This window comes from Phyllobates terribilis, unplaced genomic scaffold (assembly GCF_046119375.1).
Source record: "Phyllobates terribilis strain yellow unplaced genomic scaffold, ASM4611937v1 Scaffold_2__4_contigs__length_985480577, whole genome shotgun sequence".
Classification (NCBI taxonomy): Eukaryota; Metazoa; Chordata; class Amphibia; order Anura; family Dendrobatidae; genus Phyllobates; species Phyllobates terribilis.
Genome location: NW_027362762.1, coordinates 740106738 through 740129907, shown reverse-complemented (window position 1 = coordinate 740129907; position 23170 = coordinate 740106738). Strand labels below are relative to the sequence as shown.

Genomic DNA, 23170 nt, shown 5'->3' with positions numbered 1-23170 from the left:
GTGTGAAAAAGTGATTTCCCCTAAACCTAATAATTGGTTGGGCTACCCTTAGTAGCAATAACTGCAATCAAGCATTTGTGATAGCTGGCAATGAGTCTTTTACACCGCTCTTGAGAAATTTTGGCATACTCCTTTTTGAAAAATTGTTGTAATTCAGCCACATTGGCGGGTTTCCGAGCATGAAGCATCTTTTTAAGGTCATACCACAGCATCTCAATCGGATTAAAGTCTGGCTTTGATTAGGCCACTCCAAAGTCTTAATTTTGTTTTTCTTAAGCCATTCAGAGGTGGACTTGCTGGTGTGTTTTGGATAATTATCCTGCTGCATAACCCAAGTGCGCTTCAGCTTAAGGGCACGAACAGATGGCCAGACATTCTCCTTTAGGATTTTTAGTAGACAGCAAAATGTATGGTTCGATTTACCACAGCAAGTCTTCCAGATCCTGAAGCAGCAAAACAGCCCCAGTCTATCACACTACCACCAGCATATTTTACTGTTGGTATGATGTTCCTTTTCTGAAATACTGTGTTATTTCTACTCCAGATGTAATTGGACATACACCTTCAAAAAAGTTCAACTTTTGTCTCGTAAGTCCACAGAGTGTTCTCCTAAAAGTCTTGGCCATCATCAAGATGTTATCCGGAAAAACTGAGACGAGCCTTTATGTTCTTTTTCCTCAGCAGTGGTTTTCATCTTGGAACTCTGCCATGCATGCCATTTTTGCCCAGTCTCTTTATCATAGTGAAGTCATGGACCTTAACTGAGGCAAATGAGGCCTGCAGTCTTTTGTATGTTGTTGTGGGGTCTTCTGTGACCTCTTGGATGAGTTGTTCCTGCTCTCTTGGGGTACTTTTGGTTTACCAGTCACTCCTGGGAAGGTTCATCACTGTTCCATGTTTTCGCCATTTGTGGATTATGGCTCTCACTATGGTTTGCTGGAGTCCTAAAGCTTTATAAATGGCTTGATAACCTTTTTTCCAGACTGATAGATCTAAATTACTTTGTTTCTCACTTATTCCAGAATTTCTTTGAATCGCAGCATGATGTCTAGCTTTTGAGGATCTTTTAATCTACTTTACTTTGTCAGGCAAGTCCTATTTAACACTAGAACTACTGATGGAGTCATTTTGACTCCTTTCCTTTTTTATTTCTCTTCTGTGACTACATTTTTCAGAATTCCGGCTTGAAACTCGGTGACTTTTCCTCAAATATGATGTGAAAAAAGATTTTGTGAGAATAAATAATTTTGGTGAAAAATTTGCGCGTTTTTTTCAAAATTTACCAAGAACTACTGAAGGGAGTCATTTTGACTCCCTACTATATTTTGAGGTCCTTTTGTCACTAAATGTTGCTATAAAGTTTTGTGCATAATTTTTTCACTCTGTCTTATTTACCCTGATGTTCATATAGATGTAGTTCAATTTACATGTCAACTTTTCACATTTTCCTTGTGTTTTACCTGCTTGTATTACTGTGTAATGCTGAACAAAATAGCTTGTTTACTCTAGGCTCTTATCTTATGCTAATGAAGGGTGGTGTTTTTCTAAGGTCCTAGCAGGAGACAGTATTCTGGATAGTAACTTTACTTTCAGTTCAGCTGAAGAGACAAAGAGAACAGACGCAGACATACGAGCTCTGAAGACTCATACAGGTATGAATTGTTATGAAATAGTTTAGCTGTCTGTCAACTGATTCAGCCCACCTACTTTTGAAGGTGGCAGAACAGTTATTATTTCTTTTAGTTTTCATTTCATTTCTATTTTTCAGCAGGGAACTATATAGAATTATGGAATTTGTGAGGAATATGGAGAGAAGACGTTTGATAAAGCCTCAGGATATTCTGGCTACTTTGCAATCCATACCGGAGGATGAATCGGAATCCGAATTGCAGGAACATGTATTTGATTCTGACAGTGATGAAGATTTCATTCCTCAGAACATATCAAGTGAATCTGAAGACTCAGAAGGAACAAATCCAGAAGGTAAGTAGTTATGTGTATTTATTTGTTCTTCCACACACTGAGTTAGGGCCTGTGCACACTAGCAGAATTCTGGCTGAATAGCCATCTGGATATTCTTGCCGCAATACAGGCCGTACCTGCCCGCTCATGCCTGAAGCTCCGCTCCAAACCCCGGGCTGGAGCCGCTGTCAGGGACAGAGCAGCGCTTGCTTACGCGCGAGCACGGCTCCGTCCCAGACAGCGGCTCCAGCCCGGGGTTCGGAGCGGAGCTTCAGGTATGAAACTCCGCTCTGTACCTGAGCGGGCAGGTACGGGCCGGATTGTGGTGAGAATATCCGGTCAGATATTCCGCCGCTAATCCAGCCAGTGTGCACGGACCATTACAAAACAAAAATTCTAAATATTCATCAACTTTTTTACAGATATTCCAAGCACATCAACTGGGGATCGGGCTCATGCAGTTATGTTGCCTCGTGACCATCCTCCTGGTCGTGGACAGAAAAAATCAGCAAAACGTCCCAGAAATGAAAGAACAACAGATAACGATGGCGGCGAAGGTAATGCAACAACAAACACCAGAGAAGGCGAATCTGAAGGAATACTAGTTTCAGCGGATGGTATTCAATGGAAACCTGTTGAAATTGGAGAACACTTGCCTGGTAGGCGTGACAGCCAAAATATTCTTCGAGAAGCACCTGGCCCTACAGGATACGCCAGAAGAAATATCATTATCGATAGTCCTTTGAGCGTATGGCGTTTATTTTTTGATTCATATATACTGACACATATAAAGAACTGTACGCTTGCAGAAGCATGCAGGAACAATAATTTACAGTTTACTCTATCTGATGAGGAGCTAGATGCATTCATTGCGATATTCTATGCTCGTGGAATATCTGGCACGAACCGTCACTCGATTAGCAGTATTTGGTGTAATGACTGGGGAATACCGTTTTGCAAAGCGACAATGTCTAGGGACCGCTTTGTTGAAATTATGAGGTTTCTCAGATTTGATGAGAAATCTACTCGATCGGAGAGACTGCAAACGGACAAGTTTGCTCTATTTTCTACTGTGTGGGACAGGTTTATTGAAAATTGTATTGCGTGTTACAAACCTGGCCCATACATAACGGTGGTTGAGCAACTTTTCCCAAGCAAAACTAGGTGTCCATTCACGCAGTACATGCCTTCCAAACCAGATAAATATGGCCACAAATATTGGCTAGCTGTTGATAAGAGGAGCAAATATCTGGCAAATGGCTTCCCTTATCTAGGCAAAGATGACACACGCCGTGCTGAGGACCGTTTAGCTGACCATGTGGTAATGAAGTTATTGGACCCGTTTTTGAAAAAAGTTCGCAATGTTACAACCGATAATTATTTTACTTCAGTAAAATTAGCTAAACAGCTAAAAAGCAAAGGAACAACCATCGTGGGAACACTGAACAAGATAAGGCGAGAAGTGCCTAAAGAAATAAAATCCATGAAAGAGGAATTGTACAACACTAAAGTGTTTAGAAATGAAGACAATTTTACACTTACAGTATATCAAGGAAAGCCCAACAAAAATGTTGTCATTTTGAGTTCCGTCCATCCAGATGTTGTTGTTGCGTCTGATTCCGCTAAAAAAACTCCAGAAACGGTAAAGTTTTACAATGAAACAAAATATGGAGTAGATGTAGTGGATCAGATGGCACGAAAATATACCACACGAACATGCACAAGGAGATGGCCTGTTCATGCATTTGAAAATGCCTTAGACTTTGCGGGTATAAATGCATGGATAATATTCAAGGAGATTACCCACCAAAAAATGTCACGCAAGGCATTTTTGCAAACGCTTGTGAGAGAGTTGAGTGGTCCTTATGTCACAGATAGGGAAAAGGGTTCCACGTCCCAAGTTTCTACGTGCTCAGAAGTGATGGTTCAAACAAAATTTTGCCAGATCAAAGAAAAGTGCAAGAAAAATAGATCTGTCGGAAATTGTAAGACTTGTGGTAAGTCTTTGTGTGGGCAATGTACTGCCATAAATCAAAGGCAATGCCTAAAATGCGAAACACCAAATGTTTAGAAGGTGAATTCTGCGCCATATTTTCATTTTTATGCTCCTCCACCTACATTTTCTCTGCTTTTTGTTCTTCAGTTGTTGTTTATATGTGTGCACTTGAATAAAAAAAAATGTTTGAAAAACGTCTATTATAATTATTGTTATTTTCTGTAGAAAAATAAGAAAAGCAGAAAAAAAACAATCAAAAGCATTACTGTTGGATCTCACAATAATAATACATTACAAAAAATATAATTATTAATAAATAACCACAAATGAAACTCTAAAAATAAACGAAAACAAGCAAGGAGTCAAAATGACTCCTTTCAGTAGTTCTAGGCGGGGTCACGAGTCCAGTAGTCCTAGTGTTAAGTGATTTCTTGATTGAGAACAGGTGTGGCAGTAACCAGGCCTATATGTGGCTAGGGAAATTGAACTTAGCCTCCCAAAGATGTGATAAACCACAGTTAATTTATGTTTTAGTGGGGGGAGGGGGGGGCAATCACTTTTTCACACAGGGCCCTGTAGTTTTGAATTTCTTTTTCCTTTAATAAAGACCTTCGTTTAAAAACTGCATTTTATGTTACTTGTGTTATCTTTGTCTAATATTTACATTTGTCTTGTGATCTGAAACATTTAAGTGTTACAAACATGCAAAAGAATAAGAAATCAAGAAGGAGACAAACACTTTTTCACACCACTGTGTGCTTCTTTAAGGAAAATGTTATTAGAGGAAGTGTGAGCTTTATTATGTACTTAAAAGGAACCTGTCATCAGTGTTAATACCCCAAACAATGCCGGCTATGTAAAGACACTGTAATGCTGTTTACATCTATACCTTTAGTTTAGAAATCTCGGTTTACGTTTTAGAGAAATTTATTGTTGAATTGTTATTCAAATGAGCCGCAAGTAAAGCTCTGCTGCCTCTCTTCCCAATTCCCCTCCCGCTGCTTATGTCGTGACAGTGATTGACAGGTCACTCTTCCTTCAGTTTCCTGCCCAAGATCTACTACCGTCATTTCCAGGGGTGGTACATAAACAGTGAGCTCCTGATGAAAAAGACTGACAGTGTCTGGCACCATCTGCATCATTTACAGATTGTGCCAGCACTGACAGTCTTCTTCACTCCCCGACCCACTAACCAAGTCTGGAAAGCGTTCAGTATTTCTTCAAAGTTTATTGCAAGAAACAAAGCTCCAATCTAAATTTCTGTTTGTACAAACAGGGCATTAATTCAGCAGATTTTCCCACCCAAATTCTCTAATTCTTTGGATTTGAAATCTACAGCACGTCAAATTAGGCCACTGCGGATCTTGCTGCTGATGTTCTGCTGCATATACCCTCTTACAATACACTTATTGTCTTCTCCAATGTTTTTTCTCAAAATACACTGCTTTTCATAAGACACAACATGGGACAAAGACATTAAGGATGCGGAGGGGTGGGGGGAATTTAACAAGACTGATGTTTCATTCTCCAGCCTAGAACCTATAGCCCACTTGATTAAGATATAGCAAATATATTAAGAGGCACACTCATCGGTGCAACCTTGACCTGCCTGTGTAACAGAAAACGAATATATCCAATGAGTGAGCTACCGTAGATTTCAGTTACAATGTATGTCAGCTTTTTGCATATATTATAGTAGAATTGTTGCCTGGTTGCAGATGACGCTCTCTTTTGCTGGGCGCCACCTAAGATTTAAAAAAAGAGTCTAGGCTTGATGCAAAAGGGCAAAAAGTTGAAAAACGTGAGACAAATTTTGGGATTTTTCAAAATGTGGATATGTGCCTGACTCCTGCCATACAGAATAGTATTGTGTGTGACATGTGCATGTATAGCTTGTACTATATACATTTAGGTTTTATATTATAGCTTCCCACTTAGAGATGGGAGATTCGATTCACAGGACTCCAGTCCATTGGCCAGGTCAGTAATCTGTGACCACTGGCCGTGAGAGGTGCGAATCTTATTACCTCCCGGCATTCCCTTCCGCCTCCTCTTCTGATTAGCAGGGCTGGCGCAAAATCATTATTGCAGAGTGACGCACACACAGTGTCGTGCCAACATGACCAATCAAAAGAAGAGATGGGTATGCTGGTAAGGAGATTCGCAGGTCACAGAGTACTGATCTGGCAGATGCACCGCAAATCAATTCTCCCATCCCTGGTCCCACTAAATTTAGTAGGGTATATATATTTTTTCTGCATACATTTAATATGGAAAAGCACAGTTGTTTGCCCACAATGTACATACGTTGAACAATTTTATATATGCGGATGCAGATGTGTTAGTAATTTGCAAAAATACCCAATTTTTCACACTACGATCATTGAATATGTTCTTTTTAATACTTACCAGTTGCAGACCCAGTCGATAGATAGCAGCTGCTTTATCCATGTACATACACAGACCTCTGTTTCATTTTAACCCTTTCCTAGGCTCACATTATAATAAGATACTCTTTTATCATAAGTTTTAAAGAGTAACTATACCATCATTTCAGGGTGAAAAAATTGGTATTTTTTTGTGGTGGCAAATTAGTAATAAATAATAGATTTATTACCCCACACCCCCCTGATGGTCTTTTCTCTCAAATGTGTGATGTGCCCATAACTTAACTGTACAACAGCTGTGAATTGTGATAATAATGGAAAACAGACAGGTCTCCTGTTCAATTAGTGCCACATCAGCAATAAGCCAGCAGATCACTACTACATAAAAGCATCTTCTTTACCACCTTATGTCATATAAAATCACTGCACATGTACATACTTCAGCTTGTTTTTTAGTAAACAGCACCACTCATGTACACAGGTGGTGTGTGGTATTGCACCTTAGCTTAATTCAAGTCAACAAAACTCATTTTACAGGTGGTAAAAAAGAGATCAAAATAGTGCAAAAAGTGGACTAATGACTCATTTTTTTTGCAGGCTCGAGAGAAAGCTCAGAAGATAAACTCATTCTCTGCTGCCCCCAACTCCAAGTCTGACTGACAGATGCATCTTGTACTGAGCAGTGAGTGATTTTAGCAGCAGCATGGCGGATTTTGATTGAGGGTCTTGTCAATCAGGCTAGGTGGGCAGAGATTGAGTTTAGCTTAAAATTGCGCTCATGAGCTGTATAACCGGCAATTACACTGAAAGATAATCGTGAACGAATTATTCTTAAGAACCCTCAATCACGATTATCTTCCATGGTAAACAGGCTGTCGATCGTCTGCAAACACTCGTTAATCAGGTGGAATGATCTTTCAGACAGTACAAAAGATTATCTTTCTCGGCAGTGCATTGTCCTGAGTAAACAGGACTCACACTGCCAGAAACTATGGCAGCCTATGCGCACTGATCACTCAGTATACATAGTTTGTTTTGGTTTGCTTGTGTAAACAACTGCCGATTGGTGAAGGTTTACTGATCGTCAGTGTGTAGGGTAAATGATCGGTCAGTGTAAACAGACCCCTAGTCTTTAGATAGCCTTTTAAAATGCTCCTTTTAGTATTTGGCAGGAAAACTTTCAAAAAAGTTTACATAACCATTCTGACACAGATTTTCAAAATAAGTACACTGGCCTCAAAAAGTCTAATCTTTTTAGTAATGCATATGTAGCACCCTGAGGATTCGGCTGCTACAGGGGTATTGCACCTCAACCCAGAGGTGTGATATTCCACTCCCGGGTAAGGAAGGAGTGTGGAACTGAGCTCAGATAGACTGCATGCACTACACACATCCCACTTCAGAGGAGCAGGCCGACGGTACTCCCACTTAGAAATGTGCAGGTACAACCGAGCCTGTTCCTGGCTGGAGTGGGAGGGGGGTGGTACATCCCATGTAGTGTAGGGGCAGATAGGGGGAGCAGTCTGGGTAGTGTTAGGAGCTCATTGGGTGCTGGTCACCTGAGCTCACACATAGAGGGATATATAAGGAGGGCACCAACTTAGATCAGGGTCAGACGCTGAGAACAAGTCAGTTGGAGAGAGAGAAGGAAACAGCAGCCCTGGAGAGAGAGAGAGGAGAAAGAAAGAGAAAGACCCAGAGGGGGAAGACTGAAGGGACCCAAGAACCCAAATTAGAGCACCGGGTGAGGAGTCAGCAAGAGGGTACCGGAACCCAAGCTGGTGGGGGTAAAGACATTCCCCAGCCAGAGACCGGAGACCGTGGGCAGTGTCTGTCACGGTCACCCACCACATTCACCCCGAAGGCACACCACATGGAGGGTCAGGGAACCCAGGGCCAAGGGTGTCCCAAAAGAAGGCCCGAGGGAGCTGGACCTAGGTGAATCACTGGTGGGGACGGCTGAAGAAAGGACAGAGGGAGAGCTCAGGGCCACGCGCTGGACTTGTTTGGGGGTTGGCTGGATCCAGGACCTGGTGGACGCAGCACGGCTCGGGTGGTCACTAGCAGCTGGAGTGACCAGTACAACATCAGCAGTAAGTAAACACCCTTAACTGCACAACCCGAGTCTGTCTTCATTGCCGGCTGCACCGCACCACCACAACCCCCATCCTCTGCGCCTGTCCCCTCTGAGGCTATACCCCTCCCGTTGGGGGTTATCCCACCAAGCTGCACATCCACCATCAGCCTCAGCGGACCCTGCTGCAGCGGCGGCCACAGTGACCGCATTACAACGGGTGGCGTAGTCGACACAAAAGAACTCTTATAACATCAGTAAGGACTGCCACATAACACTTAGCTTGACGCCCTGGGCACGGGACCGGGTCACAGCCGCTCGGAGACTACAACCCCCCATCTGATCCAGTGCCGGGTATTCCCCTCAAAAAGGAATATGTCCCAGGGGGCGCGTCAACTTTGGCGTAGTCGGCAGGATTACGTGCCCGCAACACCCGGGTACTGCGTGCCTGAAGAAAAGTGCAAGTTTACCTCAGAAAGAAGTCTCCCGCCGGTTCCGGAGGGTCCACGCCATCGGACTCCATCACCAGTCGTTTCCCGCCGATTGTCCGCCATTTCCAGCTTGTTCCCGCCATCTGCAGAGTTTCCCGCCACTGGGCGACGATTCCCGCCAAAACCGCAGATTTCCCGCCTTGGAAGAGCAGCGGACGCCATTATGGGCGTGCCAAAGGAGGGCAAGAGGCCACCTCCCATCGTGGGCCAGGACAGAAAATGGCGCCAAAAGTGGAAACCGCCCCCACCAACAGAGACTGTGATGCTGGAGGTGTCTGTCAGCGTGAAAGAACTCCCCCTGGAGCTGACAGTCACCGAGTTGCCCCGGGACCGCCCTCTAAGTGGGAGGAGACGAAAGAGAAGAGAAAAGATGGGTGTCGCCTGGAGCAGTCTGGAGCGAGCGCACCCGGAGGCAGGAAGCCTGGAAAGGAGCAGCAGAAAAGCTCACCCGGAGATGGAAAGAGAGCAGAACAGCACCGGCCCGCTGGCCAGGAGTCTGCTAGAGACCGAGGAAGGAGGGCAGAGCAGCACCGGCCCGCTGGCCAGGAGCCTGCCGGAAGCAGAGCAGAGCAGCACCGACCCGATGGTCAGGAGCCTGCTAGAGTCCACAACCCCGCTAGGTCTAGCGGAGATCTTAGCGCAGCTCCCCCGAGACCGGGAGTGTGCACAAACTGCCCTGGAGGGCCTCGCAAGGAGGATGGCCCGGGTACAGCGCGAGATACTGGCGGAGTGGGGCCGGGAGATGACCCAGCAAGCAGAGACCAGTCAACGGAGCACGCTACCCTGGAAGAGGAAGCAGACCGCCTCTGAGGATGGCGCAGGAGGACCCAAGGCCGGAGACGGCGCCGAGGAGGGAGCCGAACGCATGGAGGCAGGTAAAGGGGACGCCTATACCCCAAGCCGTGACACCGCTTACCCGCCCCAGCTCCCCGTCGCAGAGCCCGAAAGTCCCCCTGCTGTGCCCGAAAACGCCATGTCACCGACGCAGACTAGGCCCCAACCGGAAGCCGCCGCCGCGACCCCTGTGACGTCACACGCCTCGACCCCGAGCGTGACCAAGCAGGAAGTACCACCAGCCTGGTCGCAAGGCCTAGTACCTCCGGGCGCCGCACCACCAACAGCGCCCCCTACCTCCGCGGAGCCTCCGGCCTGGCCGCAAGGCCAGGTAGCCCAGGGCGCCGCCGTCCTAACGGTGCCCTTCACCTTCCAGGTGCCCCAGGCCTGGCCGCAAGGCCTGGGCAACCCGGGCGCCACCACCACCGCGCCCATAAGACCAAGAGTGCCGCATCTGGGAGGAGCCAGAGGACCCGGACGGGTCTGAAGCAACACCGTATCACTAAGAAAAAGCAGGAGGGAGCCGTCGTTGAGGACGGGAGTAGAGACTGTATATAGTTGCCTGTCGGGGCACAGTGAGCCGTTGCTGCTAAAATAGTCCCCGTTGGGACCAGTGAACTGTTTACCCGTTAACCCCTTCATCCTACAGGCTGAGGACTGTGAGCAGCCATTCCCTACCCTCTACCTGGCCGAGGACTGAGAGCGGCCAACTTCCAACTTCCCTGTATATAGTTGCGCGTCCTAAAGCGCCCCCTACCGGTTTTATAAGAAAACCAGAGTTTTTCTAAGAGACTGTCGCACTTTTCCCGGACACACGTTGCACAGTGTCCGGAGGAGGAACCAGAGACAAGAGAAGTCTACGAGAATGTTTATATAAAAAGTTTTATATATATATAATGTTTATATGTTTTATATGTTCATATAAAAATTTTGTATGTTTTGGTGTTTTATGTCTTACAGCCCGAGGACGTGCTGTGATTTACCAGGGGGGAATGTAGCACCCTGAGGATTCGGCTGCTACAGGGGTATTGCACCTCAACCCAGAGGTGTGATATTCCACTCCCGGGTAAGGAAGGAGTGTGGAACTGAGCTCAGATAGACTGCATGCACTACACACATCCCACTTCAGAGGAGCAGGCCGACGGTACTCCCACTTAGAAATGTGCAGGTACAACCGAGCCTGTTCCTGGCTGGAGTGGGAGGGGGGTGGTACATCCCATGTAGTGTAGGGGCAGATAGGGGGAGCAGTCTGGGTAGTGTTAGGAGCTCATTGGGTGCTGGTCACCTGAGCTCACACATAGAGGGATATATAAGGAGGGCACCAACTTAGATCAGGGTCAGACGCTGAGAACAAGTCAGTTGGAGAGAGAGAAGGAAACAGCAGCCCTGGAGAGAGAGAGAGGAGAAAGAAAGAGAAAGACCCAGAGGGGGAAGACTGAAGGGACCCAAGAACCCAAATTAGAGCACCGGGTGAGGAGTCAGCAAGAGGGTACCGGAACCCAAGCTGGTGGGGGTAAAGACATTCCCCAGCCAGAGACCGGAGACCGTGGGCAGTGTCTGTCACGGTCACCCACCACATTCACCCCGAAGGCACACCACATGGAGGGTCAGGGAACCCAGGGCCAAGGGTGTCCCAAAAGAAGGCCCGAGGGAGCTGGACCTAGGTGAATCACTGGTGGGGACGGCTGAAGAAAGGACAGAGGGAGAGCTCAGGGCCACGCGCTGGACTTGTTTGGGGGTTGGCTGGATCCAGGACCTGGTGGACGCAGCACGGCTCGGGTGGTCACTAGCAGCTGGAGTGACCAGTACAACATCAGCAGTAAGTAAACACCCTTAACTGCACAACCCGAGTCTGTCTTCATTGCCGGCTGCACCGCACCACCACAACCCCCATCCTCTGCGCCTGTCCCCTCTGAGGCTATACCCCTCCCGTTGGGGGTTATCCCACCAAGCTGCACATCCACCATCAGCCTCAGCGGACCCTGCTGCAGCGGCGGCCACAGTGACCGCATTACAACGGGTGGCGTAGTCGACACAAAAGAACTCTTATAACATCAGTAAGGACTGCCACATAACACTTAGCTTGACGCCCTGGGCACGGGGCCGGGTCACAGCCGCTCGGAGACTACAACCCCCCATCTGATCCGGTGCCGGGTATTCCCCTCAAAAAGGAATATGTCCCAGGGGGCGCGTCACATATATGCAGTTGAAATTATGCAATACATTCCCATTACTTGTCTGGTTGAAGTAGTTTGTTCCCATTTATTGCGTTAACAGATTTGCAGATTATTTGGTCTTTTGAGCATTTCTGGACTATATATGCTGCTATCCTATGACTAAAAGTGATCCTGCACACTGGGACTTAAAGGGAATCTGTCAGCAGGTTTTTGCTGTTTAATCTAAGGGCAGCATGAGGTAGAGAAGTGACTATATATTTCTCATGTATAGTCATCCTATCTGGTACTCACAATTTGCCTCCTGTTGCCTCCTCTGATCAGAATAGTATTCCTTTCCTCCTGCTTCCAAGATGGCCCCCATAGCATCACAGCTAGTCCAGAGTTAGGCCTCTTTCACGTGTCAGTGTCTCCAAATGAATGGGTCCACATGTCAGCATGTTTTCATGGACCGTGTGTCCGTGGGAAAAAAAACCTGATTTGTCCTTTTTTTTCTTGCAGCACAGGCCACAAAAATGTCCAACACGCGTGGACACTGATGACACATGGATGACATTCTTGTGTCATCAGTGTGACATGTACCAACACCTGGGAATCAGTGGTACAGTTAGCGCTGTTCCCAAGTGCCAGCTGCTGAACGCTACCCTCATCATTGTCCCCTGCTTGCACTGCGATCAGAGTGAGCAAGGGACAGATGTCCCTCACTGTAACCCATCTGACCGCTCACACCGAGGAGCCAGAGAGAATGACTTGCTGCAGCGAGTGGGCCCCTGCTGTATGCTGAGCTCAGTGAGTGTCAGGACACCGCTCAGTGAGGTAAGGAGAAACTTTTTTATACTTTTTTTGTAAAGCCACATTATGGGGGCAGACTGGGAGATGATAAGAGGGCAGAATGCAAGATGACATGGGGGCAGAATGGAATATGACATGGGGCAGAATGGACACATGGGGCAGAATGAGAGATGATATGGAGGTAGAATGGAAAATGACATGGTGGCAGAATGAAAAGACAAGGTAGTAGAATGGAAAGACATGGGGGCAAAACAGAGACATCGGGGCAAAATAGAGACATGGGACAGAATGAGAAATGATATGGGGGTAAAATGGGAGATGACATAGAGGCAGAATGGAGACATGGGGGCAGAATGGAGACATGGGGCAGAAAGGAGAGACATGGGGCAGAATGGAGACATAGGGGCAGAATGGAGGCATAGGGCAGAATTGAGAGACATGGGGCCGAATGGAGAGACATTGGGCAGAATGGAGAGACATGGGGTGAGAATCGAGAGACATGGGGACAGAATGGGAGATGACATAGGGGCAGAATGGGAGATGACATGGGGGCAGAATGGAGATACATGGGGCAGAATGGGAGATGACACGGGGGCAGAATGGGAGATGACCCCTGAGTGCTACGTTTTGCGAGTTTTGAAAAAGTCCACTTACCTGCTCAAGGAGGAGATTTACATAAACTCTTCCTGAGGAGAGAAGCATGGTGGACCATGCGCACACAAGCGCAGGGTCCACTTGGTCTTAATGAAAAAATAGACGTCAGTTTTTTTGTAAAATTGTTTTTAAAGTTTGGTTGTTTTAACAAGTATTTAGTGATGTTGGATGGGGAGTCTTTTCAGGATTTGCAATTGCGGGAGAAATTGTCTATGTATGATTATTAGTGTCTGAGCGAACATGCTCGACACTGCTCGGTACTCGCCCGAGCATCACGCTACTCGGGATGTTCGGCGAGCACCGAGCATTTCCGGGTTACTCGGGCGGGAGCTCGGGTCTCCGCCCTGCATGTTTGGCGCTCTTTACAGAGCCAATGAACATGCAGGGATTGCCAGCCAGTCACTGTAATGCTGCAGCCATGTTGTTTGTGGGCATTACAGTGATTGGCTGGCCGCACAGCGTCACCTCGAGTATTTAAAACCGGGCGCCGCCATCTTGGACACAGTCGCTCCGGATCAGACAGTGTAGGGACAGCGCTGCTGATTTAGGGAGAGATATATCCTGCAAAATAGTTAGCGTAGGGTCTGTAAAGGCTGCCAGATCAAACAAACAGTCCTTCTCAGGACTAATATCCATCCCAGGTATATCAGGCAGGCAGGCAGGCTGTATAGGAGACGCAGTGGTGATACCAGCAAACGCTGCATTACAGTCCTGTGTGCTGCTCCTGTTGCTGAAATTGCTGGACTTAGCTCCAGGTCCCGGGGGCCAGGAAAAATCCTTTTTTTTTATCTAAATCCTCTTTTTTTTACCTCCTTCACAATGTACAAATACCCATCTTATTAACCTTTTGGTGCCCCCCCCCCCCCTCCAAAAAAAAAAGTGTGCCTCTGATTTTTCAGACACAAATATATCTGTTGAAAATAGTCTGGTGTAGGCCGGAGAAATAGAAGTGTGGTTTTGCAGTTCTATGGGCCATTTGTATCTACAAAAAACAGTTTGAGTGTGTCGCTCACTGTTCAGCCGCAAATATATATATATTTTAAAAAGCCTGGTATACACCAGTAAATTATTACTGTGGTTTTGATGTTCCACGGTAAAACATCTCTATTATCCTGTTTTTGGCATTTTTTGCTGTATAAAAATAATAATAGTGTCTCCCTGATTTTTCAGACACAAATATATCTGTTGAAAATAGTCTGGTGTAGGCCAGAGAGACAGAAGTGTGCTTTTGCTGTTCCACGGTAAAAAATCTCTATTATCCTGCTTTTTGCATTTTTTGCTGTAAAAAAAAAAAAAATAGTGTCTCCCTGATTTTTCAGACACAAATATATCTGTTGAAAATAGTCTGGTGTAGGCCCGAGAAATACAAGTGTGGTTTTGCAGTTCCACGGTACAAACCTCTGTATTATCCACTTTTGGGCCATTTGTATCTACAAAAAACAGTTTGAGTGTGTCGCTCACTGTTCAGCCGCAAATATATATATATTTTAAAAAGCCTGGTATACACCAGTAAATTATTACTGTGGTTTTGATGTTCCACGGTAAAACATCTCTATTATCCTGTTTTTGGCATTTTTTGCTGTATAAAAATAATAATAGTGTCTCCCTGATTTTTCAGACACAAATATATTTGTTGAAAATAGTCTGGTGTAGGCCAGAGAGACAGAAGTGTGCTTTTGCTGCTCCACGGTAAAAAATCTCTATTATCCTGCTTTTTGCATTTTTTGCTGTAAAAAAAAAAAAAAAATAGTGTCTCCCTGATTTTTCAGACACAAATATATCTGTTGAAAATAGTCTGATGTAGGCCCGAGAAATACAAGTGTGGCTTTGCAGTTCCACGGTACAAACCTCTGTATTATCCACTTTTGGGCCATTTGTATCTAAAAAAACAGTTTGAGTGTGTCGCTCACTGTTCAGCCGCAAATATATATATATTTTAAAAAGCCTGGTATACACCAGTAAATTATTACTGTGGTTTTGATGTTCCACGGTAAAACATCTCTATTATCCTGTTTTTGCCATTTTTTGCTGTATAAAAATAATAATAGTGTCTCCCTGATTTTTCAGACACAAATATATCTGTTGAAAATAGTCTGGTGTAGGCCAGAGAGACAGAAGTGTGCTTTTGCTGTTCCACGGTAGAAAATCTCTATTATCCTGCTTTTTGCATTTTTTGCTGTAAAAAAAAAAAATAAATAGTGTCTCCCTGATTTTTCAGACACAAATATATCTGTTGAAAATAGTCTGGTGTAGGCCCGAGAAATACAAGTGTGGTTTTGCAGTTCCACGGTACAAACCTCTGTATTATCCACTTTTGGGCCATTTGTATCTACAAAAAACAGTTTGAGTGTGTCGCTCACTGTTCAGCCGCAAATATATATATATTTTAAAAAGCCTGGTATACACCAGTAAATTATTACTGTGGTTTTGATGTTCCACGGTAAAACATCTCTATTATCCTGTTTTTGGCATTTTTTGCTGTATAAAAATAATAATAGTGTCTCCCTGATTTTTCAGACACAAATATATCTGTTGAAAATAGTCTGGTGTAGGCCAGAGAGACAGAAGTGTGCTTTTGCTGCTCCACGGTAAAAAATCTCTATTATCCTGCTTTTTGCATTTTTTGCTGTAAAAAAAAAAAAAAATAGTGTCTCCCTGATTTTTCAGACACAAATATATCTGTTGAAAATAGTCTGGTGTAGGTCCGAGAAATACAAGTGTGGCTTTGCAGTTCCACGGTACAAACCTCTGTATTATCCACTTTTGGGCCATTTGTATCTAAAAAAACAGTTTGAGTGTGTCGCTGACTGTTCAGCCGCATATATATATATATTTTAAAAAGCCTGGTATACACCAGTAAATTATTACTGTGGTTTTGATGTTCCACGGTAAAACATCTCTATTATCCTGTTTTTGCCATTTTTTGCTGTATAAAAATAATAATAGTGTCTCCCTGATTTTTCAGACACAAATATATCTGTTGAAAATAGTCTGGTGTGGGCCAGAGAGACAGAAGTGTGCTTTTGCTGTTCCACTGTAAAAAATCTCTATTATCCTGCTTTTTGCATTTTTTGCTGTAAAAAAAAAAAATAAATAGTGTCTCCCTGATTTTTCAGACACAAATATATCTGTTGAAAATAGTCTGGTGTAGGCCAGAGAGACAGAAGTGTGCTTTTGCTGTTCCACGGTAAAAAATCTCTATTATCCTGCTTTTTGCATTTTTTGCTGTAAAAAAAAAAAATAGTGTCTCCCTCATTTTTCAGACACAAATATATCTGTTGAAAACAGTCTGGTGTAGGCCCGAGAAATACAAGTGTGGTTTTGCAGTTCCATGGTACAAACCTCTGTATTATCTACTTTTGGGCCATTTGTATCTAAAAAAACAGTTTGAGTGCGTCGCTCACTGTTCAGCCGCAAATATATATATATTTTAAAAAACCTGGAATACACCAGTAAATTATAACTGTGGTTTTGCTGTTCCATGGTAAAAAATCTCTATTATTCAGGTTTTGGTAGTTTTTTCCGTAAAGAAAAACAGTAGTGTCTCCTGACTGTTGTGACACAAAAATATATCTGTTGAAAATAGTCTTGTGTAGGCCCGACATCCCAGTGTGGTTTCACAGTTCCACGGGTCAAATCGCTGTACTATCCAGTTTTGGGCCTTTGGTATCTAAAAAAAAAGCAGTTTGAGTGTGTCGCTCACTGTTCAGCCGTAAATATCTCTATTTAAAAAAGTGTGGTATACCCCAGTAAACAATAACTGTGGTTTTCCTCTTCCACGGGTCTAATCTACTCTTTATTACCCTTTTTCCATTGATAGTGCAAGTGTAAGCTATTTTACTTCATTTACAATGGGCAAGGCGCGTGGCAAGGGACGTGGAAGTGGACGTTCTGGTGATGGTTCGTGCAGAGGACGGGGCCGTGGCCAAGGTGAAAATGTGCCACAACCAACAGCCACATCTTCTCGCTCCCACTTCTTGACCGAATTACTAGGGAAGCACAGAACAACACCAGTATTGAGAACTGATCAGTGTGAACAGGTTATTAATTGGATAGCAGACAATACTTCCAGTTACCTGGGCACCACCACCTCCGGTCTGTCTTCCACACGGTCAACTCTTAGTAGCCGTGAGTCTCGACCGCATACTCCTCCTCACCCTGATGCTCCTTCCTCCCACCATGCCGAGTGTCGTCAGACAGCAAGTGATCCCACACTTGGACACTCTGAAGAGCTGTTCACTGGTCCATTTCCATATTTGGGCCCCTCGCCTGATACGCTTGAAGTGGTGGAAGAGGAGATCCCATGTTGCGATGCCCAAATATTTGAACAGCCACGGCCACAGGAAGTCGACGTTGGCAATCTGTCACAAGAGGTGGACGATGACGAGACACAATTGCCAGGAAGTGAGGAGGAGGATCGTGGTGCGCAAGTGGAAGAGGAGGAGGTGGTGGATGATCTAGTAACTGACCCAACGTGGAAGGAGGACATGCAGAGTGAGGCCAGCAGCACACATGGGGAGGGAGGCAGAGTACCCCAACAGGCAGGAAGAAGCAGTGTGGTGGCCGCAGACAGAAGGCAGGCAACCGTTCCCCGTAACACCAACACGAGGGACGTTGCCAGTACAAGCGGTAGGTCTTCCAGAGTCTGGAATTTTTTTTAAAGACTCTGCTGATAACCCAAAAAAGGCCATATGTTCCACCTGCCATGCCAGCAGCAGCAGGGGTGACAAAACTACCAGCCTGACCACCACCAGCATGATCAGGCACATGGCAGCAAACCACCCGACTTTGTGGGGCGAAACCCAGGGTCCACGACCAGTGTCAGCGGGTGTCACCACTGCTTCTTCCACTGTTGTGCGTGCAATAGAACCCCCTGTTGTGTGTGCAAGGCAATCCCCTGTCCATACTGCATGTAAAGATGCCCCCTCCTCTCAGTCTTCACTTGTTATGGCAGTTTCTCAAGAAACAGCATCAACGTCCACGTCCACGTCCCACCGCAGCGTTCAATTGTCCATATCCCAGACCTTTGAACGAAAGCGGAAATTCGCAGCTAACGCCCCACAGGCCACAGTCCTAAATTTGCACATTTCACGACTGCTTGCATTGGAAATGCTGCCTTTTAGGCTGGTGGAGACGGAATCCTTCCGCAATCTTATGGCGGTGGCCGTCCCTCGGTACTCGGTCCCCAGCCGACACTATTTTGCCCGGTGTGCCATCCCCGCACTACACAAGCACGTGTCCCAAAGCATCTGCCGTGCCCTCAACAACGCAGTTACTGGGAGAGTCCACCTGACAACGGACACGTGGACAAGTGCTTGTGGCCAGGGACGGTACATCTCTCTGACGGCACACTGGGTAAACATAGTGGAAGCCGGGACCCAGTCGGACCTTGGGACGGAACACATCCTCCCCACACCGAGGATTGCGGGCCCTATGTCAGTCAGAGTTGCTCCCACAGTGTACAGCTCCTGCACATCCTCCTCCTCCTCCTCCTCCTCATGTTCAGCCTCCATCTCAGATATCACCACATCAGTTACAAGCTGGAAGCATTGCAGTACTGCCTCCGCCAAGCGGCAACAGGCTGTGCTGAAACTCATAAGCTTAGGTGATAAACCTCACACTGCTTGTGAGTTGTGGACAGCTGTGAAAGAGCAGGCAGATCTGTGGCTGAGACCGCTAAACCTACATCCCGGCATGGTCGTGTGTGACAATGGCCGTAACCTGGTGGCGGCTCTGAGGCGAGGTGAGATCACACACGTACCATGCCTGGCTCATGTGCTTAACCTCATGGTTCAGTGGTTTCTTAAATCGTACCCCGAGTTGCCAGATCTGCTCTTGAAAGTACGCCGCCTGTCAGCTCATTTTCGCAAGTCGGCTACAGCTTCCGCCGCCCTTGCTGTGTTGCAGCAGTATTTGCAGCTTCCGGCACACCGACTGGTGTGTGATGTCCCCACACGTTGGAACTCTACCCTCCACATGTTGCAAAGGATTTGTGAGCAGAAGAGAGCAGTTGTGGAGTACCAGCTGCAACAAGGCCGTCGATATTCAGGTCAGACTCCACACATAAGACCTCAGGAGTGGACCTGGATGTCTGACATATGTACCATCCTGACAAACTTTGAGGAGGCCACCAAGATGGTGAGTGGCGATGACGCCATCATTAGTGTCAGCATCCCACCACTTGTCTGTCTTTTGCAACGCTCTCTGCAGAGAATTAAAGAGGAGGCATTGCAGCCAGAGTATGATGAGATGGATCAAGAAGCCGTACACACAGCGATTACACACAGCCCAGCCTCATCTCATCCCAACGTGCATTGGGGGACAATGAGGGAGAGGAGGAGGAGGAGGAGGAAGAACAGGAGCTGCTATCATGCGTTGTAGACGGTAGTACCTGTACAAGTGTCATACCGTCGGTTCAGCGTGGGTGGCCTGAGGACAGGGGGGAGGAGGAAGAGGAGGAGGAGGAGAGCATGGTCAGTCGTCATCTTGGTGAGGACACGGAAATCTTGCCCGTTACCAGTCTGGCACGCATGGCTGACTTTATGTTACGCTGCCTTAACCGTGACCCTCGCGTTGTCAAAATGTTGGGTGACAGTCATTACTGGTTGGTGACACTTGTAGACCCCCGCTACAAGGAGAACTTTCACTCTCTTATTCCTGAGGTGGAGAGGTCTATAAAAATGGGGCAATACCAGAAGGCCCTTGCTGCAGAACTCTTAAAAAAATTCCCATCTGAACACACCAGCGGCAGAGGTCACAGTTCGTTGCCCAACCAAGGCGTACAGGCGAGAGAGATGCAACTCCAATCCAGCAGAGGCAGGGGAACACTGTCAACGTTCTGGGACAGTTTTCTGACACCCGTCCAGCTTACAGGCCCTGAGGCGCGGGGTACTCTCACAAGTAGTGGAAAGTTTCAAAAGATGGTGAGGGAGTACCTTGCCGATCGTACCAGCGTCCTTCGTGATTCCTCTGTGCCTTTTAACTATTGGGTATCCAAGCTGGACACTTGGAATGAACTCGCTCTGTACGCCTTGGAGGTCCTGGCCTGCCCTGCCGCTAGCGTGTTATCGGAGCGTGTTTTTAGTGCCGCTGGGGGAATTATAACTGATAAGCGCACTCGCCTGTCAACTGACAATGCTGACAAGCTGACCCTTATCAAAATGAACAAGGGCTGGATTGGGCCAGACTTCTCATCACCACCAAATGACAGCAGAGTAACATAAAGTCAAATCCACTGTGTTATTTCGGGAGGTGTATTCACATGCACCGCTTCACACCCACACATGGGTATACGCTTCCTCGTTTGGGTTGTTTAATCTTCTTCTCCTTATCCTCAGCCTCCACCACCACTATACCACCAGGGTGCCAGCATTGCAAGTTCCTCCGTCCAAATTTTTGGCAGCTTTTGCTGAGAAAGCATAAGCAAATACCATGGGACACCCACTCCCCAATAATGGGACTTATGTTTGTAATATGCTGTACTGCATGGCTCTTGTAAGGGGCATTGCAAGTTGCTCCGTCCTAATTTTTGGCAGCTTTTGCTGGGAAAGCATAAGCAAATACTATGGGAGACCCACTCCCCAATAATGGGACTTATGTTTGTAATATGCTGTACTGCATGGCTCTTGTAAGGGGCATTGCAAGTTGCTCCGTCCTAATTTTTGGTAGCTTTTGCTTGGAAAGCATAAGCAAATACCATGGGACACCCACTCCCCAATAATGGGACTTATGTTTGTAATATGCTGTACTGCATGTGACGTGCCCCCTGGGCCGTGTGTACACGTGTGTGGGATAACCGGTGCCGGGTCTCTGGGGTCTGTAGTCTCCGTGGCGGTGACCCGGTCCCGTGGCTCAGGCTGGTCAAACCAGTGGCAGTCTTTCTTAGGTTTTGAGGTTAATTGTCCGACTGCGCCACCCGTGGATTGCGGTCAGGGAGTACCACCGCTGCGAGGCAGACCGCTGAGGCTGGTGTTGTGTGCGCAGCATAGAATGGGATAACTCCCCTCGGGAGGAGTATAACCTCAGGGCAGTGAGTGTGGATGATGGGGATGATGGTGCACGAGCGCAGCAGGAACGACTCAGAGTCTTTGCAGTGCAGTTCAGGGTCTTTACTGATGATTATAAGGTAGACCCTCCCGGGAGTACTGGCTAGCATAAGAGGCCTGGTCAGTCTGTGAGCAAGCAGGAGTTCCCCTGGCCAGGTGGAGTTGTAGGCCTCCCCGTCTGTCTGAACTCTTCCTGGCTACCTTGCTGTAAGCGGGTAGAAGTAGCCCACGTCCCTGAGTGTACCGTGTAGTGCTCACCCGTATGGCTGGTGACTTGGGGCCTTCTGTTAGCCTCCGCTCCACGACGGCGGTGCTGGTCCCTTGCTTGTGACTGAGCCTCCGGGCTTCTATGGCCAGAGGACCTGAAATCCCCTGCCGGCTGGTTACTGCTGCTGGATATATAAGTCCTCACAGCTTCGGACTCCTGTGTCCGGTTCCTATTGTCTTCTGCCAGGGCGAGCTCTGCTCAGCTTCCAGCCCCTGGTCTTTAGCTCCTAGCTCCTACAGAGCTCCTTGCTGTTACTTTCCCTTGCTCTCACTCTGACTCTGACTGTTCTCTGACTCACTCAACCCCGCCCCAGATCCAGTTTATAAGGGCAGAATTCTCCCCTCCCAGGACTGGGGCAGGAGGATGTTGCATGTTTAAGGGATCCTGACCAGGAAACCTCCCACTTGCTCTCCGACGTAATATCTCTATTACTGTGGTGACCAGACCCCTGGGGTGCCACATATGGCTCTTGTAAGGGGCATTGCAGTTCCTCATAATTTTTGGAAAGCCTTCCATTCACTGCTTAGGCCAACAGTGCACGGGAGACCCAGTTGCTATAAATCGAAAAAAAGGTTTAGTTAATGCCCTCTGACCTCCATGTCATTTCCAAGGGGCATTGGAGTGGCTCGAAATTTTTGGTAGGCATTGCACTCACTGTATGCCCTATAACTGTGTAGCCGAACCGCTCCTTTTGTTACAGAAACATATCCAACAAGACATATCTGGTTGACTGGCCTGATATTGATGTGAATGGTCCCTGTTCCTCCAGCTCTTTCTCCTTTGCCACCACCTCATCCATCATTTATCACCTGAAGCTTTGTTTTAACGGGAGTCATAGAACTGGGATAGTAGCAGGAAAACATCCAGCAATCCTCGGAGGAGGTAGGATATGCGCCAAAACGCAGACCACCTCAGGCCTAGCCGCTACTACATACATGCGCTTGCATTCCAAGAAAACAAAGCAGATGCTAACTTCTATCATCATCATCATGCTCCTCACCTAGGCACTCTCAACTCCCCTGATGGAGAAGCCAGGGCCCACCGGAGGAGTCTGGTTCTCTGGTGGGCTCGTCCAATGCTGCCCTAAAGCAGGCCAGGCTAAAAAAAGTGTGGGGGAAGGTGACAGGAGAAATCAGGGCGGCTGGGGACCGAGTATGGACACCTGGCCGCCACCTGGCGGCTGGGGACCGAGCGTGGACACCCGGCCGCCGGGCGGCTGGGGACAGAGTATGGATACCTCGCTGCCGAAGCGGCCATGAGGTAGTGGCCAGCTTCGGCCTCCTCCAAACTAAAAGGCCCCATTTCAAGTGAAAGCTAGCAGTATGGTATTGCAGCCTGCAGGTGGGTGGGTGGTTGGCTGCATATTTTCGCTTGCATTGCAAGGAATGGGGGAGGTACAATTGAACACTGCCCTGGGACAAGGACTTGCACGGGGATAGTTGCAAGTCTGCATCTTCTGATGCGGCAAGGATCACTTATGATGGGCACACTTT

At 46.9% G+C, this 23170-nt stretch overlaps 1 protein-coding gene across 1 annotated transcript in view; it reads left to right on the top strand.

Annotated features, from left to right (window-relative positions):
- Positions 1-1316: 1316 nt before the first annotated feature.
- Positions 1317-23170, top strand: part of LOC141247658 (uncharacterized) — a 31806-nt gene continuing 9952 nt past the window's right edge. The window contains exons 1-3 of the mRNA XM_073669249.1: positions 1317-1652; positions 1769-1983; positions 2385-3959. Coding sequence (XP_073525350.1) covers positions 1788-1983; positions 2385-3959 — 1771 coding nt within the window. The 5' untranslated portion in view covers positions 1317-1652; positions 1769-1787. The remainder of the gene's footprint in view (positions 1653-1768; positions 1984-2384; positions 3960-23170) is intronic.